General features: G+C 43.1%; 1 protein-coding gene across 1 annotated transcript in view; it reads right to left on the bottom strand.

Annotated features, from left to right (window-relative positions):
• The window catches only part of pkd1a (polycystic kidney disease 1a), a 175,601-nt gene that overhangs the window by 65,794 nt on the left and 105,429 nt on the right, over nucleotides 1–4,378 (bottom strand). Inside the window, exons 26-29 of the mRNA XM_055907434.1 lie at nucleotides 3,372–3,512; nucleotides 2,780–3,074; nucleotides 529–745; nucleotides 123–282 (exon numbers count right to left, since the gene is read on the bottom strand). Coding sequence (XP_055763409.1) covers nucleotides 123–282; nucleotides 529–745; nucleotides 2,780–3,074; nucleotides 3,372–3,512 — 813 coding nt within the window. The remainder of the gene's footprint in view (nucleotides 1–122; nucleotides 283–528; nucleotides 746–2,779; nucleotides 3,075–3,371; nucleotides 3,513–4,378) is intronic.

The raw sequence follows: 4,378 nt of genomic DNA, 5'->3' as shown, positions 1-4,378 counted from the left end.
AAAACAGACATATAGGGAGAGAGAGATAAACAGACATATAGGGGGAGAGAGATAGACATGGATGGAGGGATAGATAGATAGATGGATAGATGGATGGATGGATGGATGGGAGTGTATCTTACCTCATTGAGAACAGTGATCAGGGCCAGGGACAGCTCTCTGACCCTCTGTGAGTCTCCCTGTTTCAGTAGCTGTCTGAGTGTGGTGGAGGTCAGCTCACTGAGCCAGTGGGGCAGGCTGCTGTAGCCTGGAGGACTGTCTGGAAGAACCACCTCCACAGAGCTAGGGACACACACAATAACAAAACACACACACACACATTGTGAGATAACACACACACACACACACACACACACACACACACACACACACACACACACACACACACACACACACACACACACACACACACACACACACACACACACACACACACACACACACAGACAAACACACATGATAAGAACCCACACACATGCATAAATTCATCTTCACAGTGTGTGCCCAATGCGTCTTAATGGCCCTTACTTGTTGAGAGCGGTGATAGCTGCCCCCTGGTGGTCTTCTACAGTAATGGATGCTGACACCCTGTATCGACCTGATCTGAACCCAGGGGGCAGGAAGGCAGAGTGCTCTGGACTGGTCCCTTTATACACACAGAACTCCTCACAGTGCATGTCACTGCAGCGAGTCACCAACAGGCTATACAGGAGAGGCGTCTCTGATACGCCCAGGTCACTGTAACCTAGAGGAGGGAGAGGAGAGCATTTCACTGAGTCACAGTGTCTGGCACACTCAAGACCTCGGGAGGAGAGACAAGAGAGGAGGGAGGAGAGAAAGATGTCGAGTAGAGTATAGTAGAGTAGAGCACAGTAGAAAAGAGTAGAGTAGAGTAGAATATAACAGAATAGAGTACAGTAGAAAACAGTAGAGTAGAGTAGAATAGAGTAGAATAGAGTATAGTAAAATAGAGCATAGTATAATATAATATAGTAGAGTATAGTAGAATAGAGTAGAATAGAGTATAGTATAATAGAGCATAGTATAATATAATATAGTAGAGTATAGTATAGTAGAATAGAGTAGAATAGAGTATAGTATAATAAAGTATAGTAGAATAGAGTATTGGAGAATAAAGTATAGTTGAATAGAGTCGAGTATAATAGAATAGAGTATAGTAGAATATAGTAGAGTATAGGAGAGTAGAGTATAGTGGAATAGAGTATAGTATAATAGAGTAGAGTACAGAGTATATGAGAATAGAGTAGAGTAGAATAGAGTAGATTATAGTAGAATATATCAGAGTAGAATATAGTAGAGTATAGTAGAATAGAGTAGAGTAGAGTAGAATAGAGTAGAATAGAGTAGAATAGAGCATAGTAGAGTATAGTAGAATAGAGTAGATTACAGAGTAGAGTACAGAGTATAGGAGAATAGAGTAGAGTAGAATAAAGTAGAGTACATAGTATAGGAGAATAGAGTAGAGTATAGTATAACAAAGTAGATTATAGTAGAATATAGTAGAGTACAATAGAGTATAATTTAGTCGATTATAGTATAGTACAATAGAGTAGAATTTAGTAGAGTATAGTAGAATAGAGTAGAGTACAGAGTATAGGAGAATAGAGTAGAATATAGTAGATTATAGTAGAATATAGTAGAGTAGAATATAGTAGAGTAGAATAGAGTAGAATATAACAGAGTAGAATAGAGTAGAGTACAGAGTATAGGAGAATAGAGTGGAATAGATTAGATTATAGTAGAATATAGTAGAGTAGAATATAGTAGAATATAGTAGAGTAGAATATAGTAGAGTAGAATATAGTAGAATATAGTAGAGTAGAATATAGTAGAGTAGAATAGAGTAGAATAGAGTAGAGTAGAATAGAGTAGAGTAGAATAGAGTAGAATATAGTAGAGTAGAATATAGTAGAATATAGTAGAGTAGAATATAGTAGAGTAGAGTAGAATATAGTAGAGTAGAATATAGTAGAGTATAATATAGTAGAATATAGTAGAGTAAAATATAGTAGAGTAGAATAGAGTAGAATAGAGTAGAGTAGAATAGAGTAGAATATAGTAGAGTAGAATAGAGTAGAATATAGTAGAGTGGAAAAGAGTAGAATATAGTAGAGTAGAATAGAATATAGCAGAGTAGAATATAGTAGAGTAGAATAGAGTAGAATATAGTAGAGTAGAGTAGAATATAGTAGAGTAGAATAGAGTAGAATATAGTAGAGTAGAATAGAGTAGAATATAGTAGAGCAGAATAGAGTAGAATATAGTAGAGTAGAATATAGTAGAGTAGAATAGAGTAGAATATAGTAGAGTAGAATATAGTAGAGTAGAACAGAGTAGAATATAGTAGAATATAGTAGAGTAGAATATAGTAGAGTAGAATAGAGTAGAATATAGTAGAGTAGAATAGAGTATAACATAGTAGAATAGAGTAGAGTAGAATAGAGTATAATATAGTAGAGTAGAATCGAGTAGAGTAGAATAGAGTATAATATAGTAGAGTAGAATAGAGTAGAGTAGAATATAGTAGAATAGAGTAGAATAGAGTAGAATATAGTAGAGTAGAGTAGAATATAGTAGAGTAGAATAGAGTAGAATATAGTAGAGTAGAGTAGAGTAGAATAGAGTAGAGTAGAATAGAGTAGAGTAGAATAGAGTAGAATATAGTAGAGTAGAATAGAGTAGAATATAGTAGAGTAGAATAGAGTAGAATATAGTAGAGTAGAGTAGAATAGAGTAGAGTAGAATAGAGTGTGTCTACCTGAACAGTTGAAGTGCACCCTGTCCACCAGTGTTCTGATCGGTCCCCCCTCTCCTCCTCCCCCCGTTCGGAGGTCACATTCCCCGCCTGCCGGGGGCATGTTGGGCTGTAGCGTGATGGACGCCACGCCCTCGCGGTCCATGTTGCCATCGGTTACGTGGAGGGTGAAGACGTAGGAGTCTCCGTCTCGCAGGATGCCCTGGCGGAGAACCAGGTTCATACCGTCACATCCGGTTGTTGTGCTGCTGGAGTCCAGGACCAAGGTCTCGTTACGAAGGGTGACCGCCGTCCAACGCTACGGGGGAGGAGAGGGAGAGGGGGGAGAGAGGAGAGAGAGTTCATGTCTGCTGCAGTCCAGGACCAGGGTCTAGTTACGAAGACGCTACTCTTACTGAGACAGGGGGACACTGACCTCATCTTACTGAGACAGGGGAACAATGACCTCATCTTACTGAGACAGGGGAACACTGACCTCATCTTACTGAGACAGGGAAACAATGACCTCATCTTACTGAGACAGGGGAACACTGATAGACTCAGAGTGGCTGAGTAATACAAAGGCACAGGGTCAGAGGTGACACACAGGTCTTACCCCGCGGTGGAAGGGGTGACAGTTGGTGCAGGTTCCAGCCAGGTAGACATAGGAGTTCTGACTGACCTCGAAGATGGACCGGGCCTTACAAGACACACACTCCAGATAGACCATGGGGATACGACCACTCTGGACCATCACCTGGGAGAGACACACTGTTACACACACTGTTACACCATGGGGATACGACCACTCTGGACCATCACCTGGGAGAGACACACTGTTACACACACTGTTACACCATGGGGATACGACCACTCTGGACCATCACCTGGGAGAGACACAGTGTTCCACCATGAGGATACGACCACTCAGAGAGAAGAGAAGATTGCTTCAGAGAGAGAGAGAGAGAGACAATAGAGAGAGAGAGAGAGAGAGAGAGAGAGAATAGAGAGAGAGACAATAGAGAGAGAGACAATAGAGAGAGAGAGAAGGAGCTCATTATCTGTAATTCAAGGAACAAGACTGACAGAGAAAGAAAGAGGGTGGGGGTGAGGGGGGTAAAGGAGGGGGGGTTGAGCGAGAGAGGGGGGGTAGGGCGAGAGGGAGAGAGAGGGAGGGGTGGTTGAGAGAGAGAGAGGGAGAGAGAGGGAGGGGGTTGAGAGAGAGGGAGGGGGAGAGAGAGAGAGAGAGAGAGGGGTGAGAGAGAGGAGGGGGGTTGAGAGAGAGGGAGGGGTAGAGAGAGAGAGGGAGTGGGAGAGAGAGGGAGGGAGGGAGGGGGGAGAGAGTGGGAGGGAGGAGAGAGAGAGGGAGGGGGGAGAGACAGGGAGGGGGGTTGAGAGAGAGGTAGGGGGAGAGAGAGAGAGAGAGAGAGAGAGAGAGAGAGTGAGAGAGAGAGAGAGAGAGAGATGAGAGAGAGCAGAGAGAGAGAGAGAGAGAGAGAGAGAGAGAGGAGGAGGGGAGAGAGAGGGGAGAGAGGGAGGGGGAGAGAGAGGGAGGGGAGAGGGGGGGGGAGAGAGAGAGAGGGAGGGGAGAGAGAGGGAGGGGGGAGAGAGAGAGGGAGGGGG

This window comes from Salvelinus fontinalis, chromosome 40 (genome assembly GCF_029448725.1).
Source record: "Salvelinus fontinalis isolate EN_2023a chromosome 40, ASM2944872v1, whole genome shotgun sequence".
NCBI classification, from domain to species: Eukaryota; Metazoa; Chordata; class Actinopteri; order Salmoniformes; family Salmonidae; genus Salvelinus; species Salvelinus fontinalis.
This window is presented reverse-complemented; position numbering and strand designations above follow the sequence as displayed.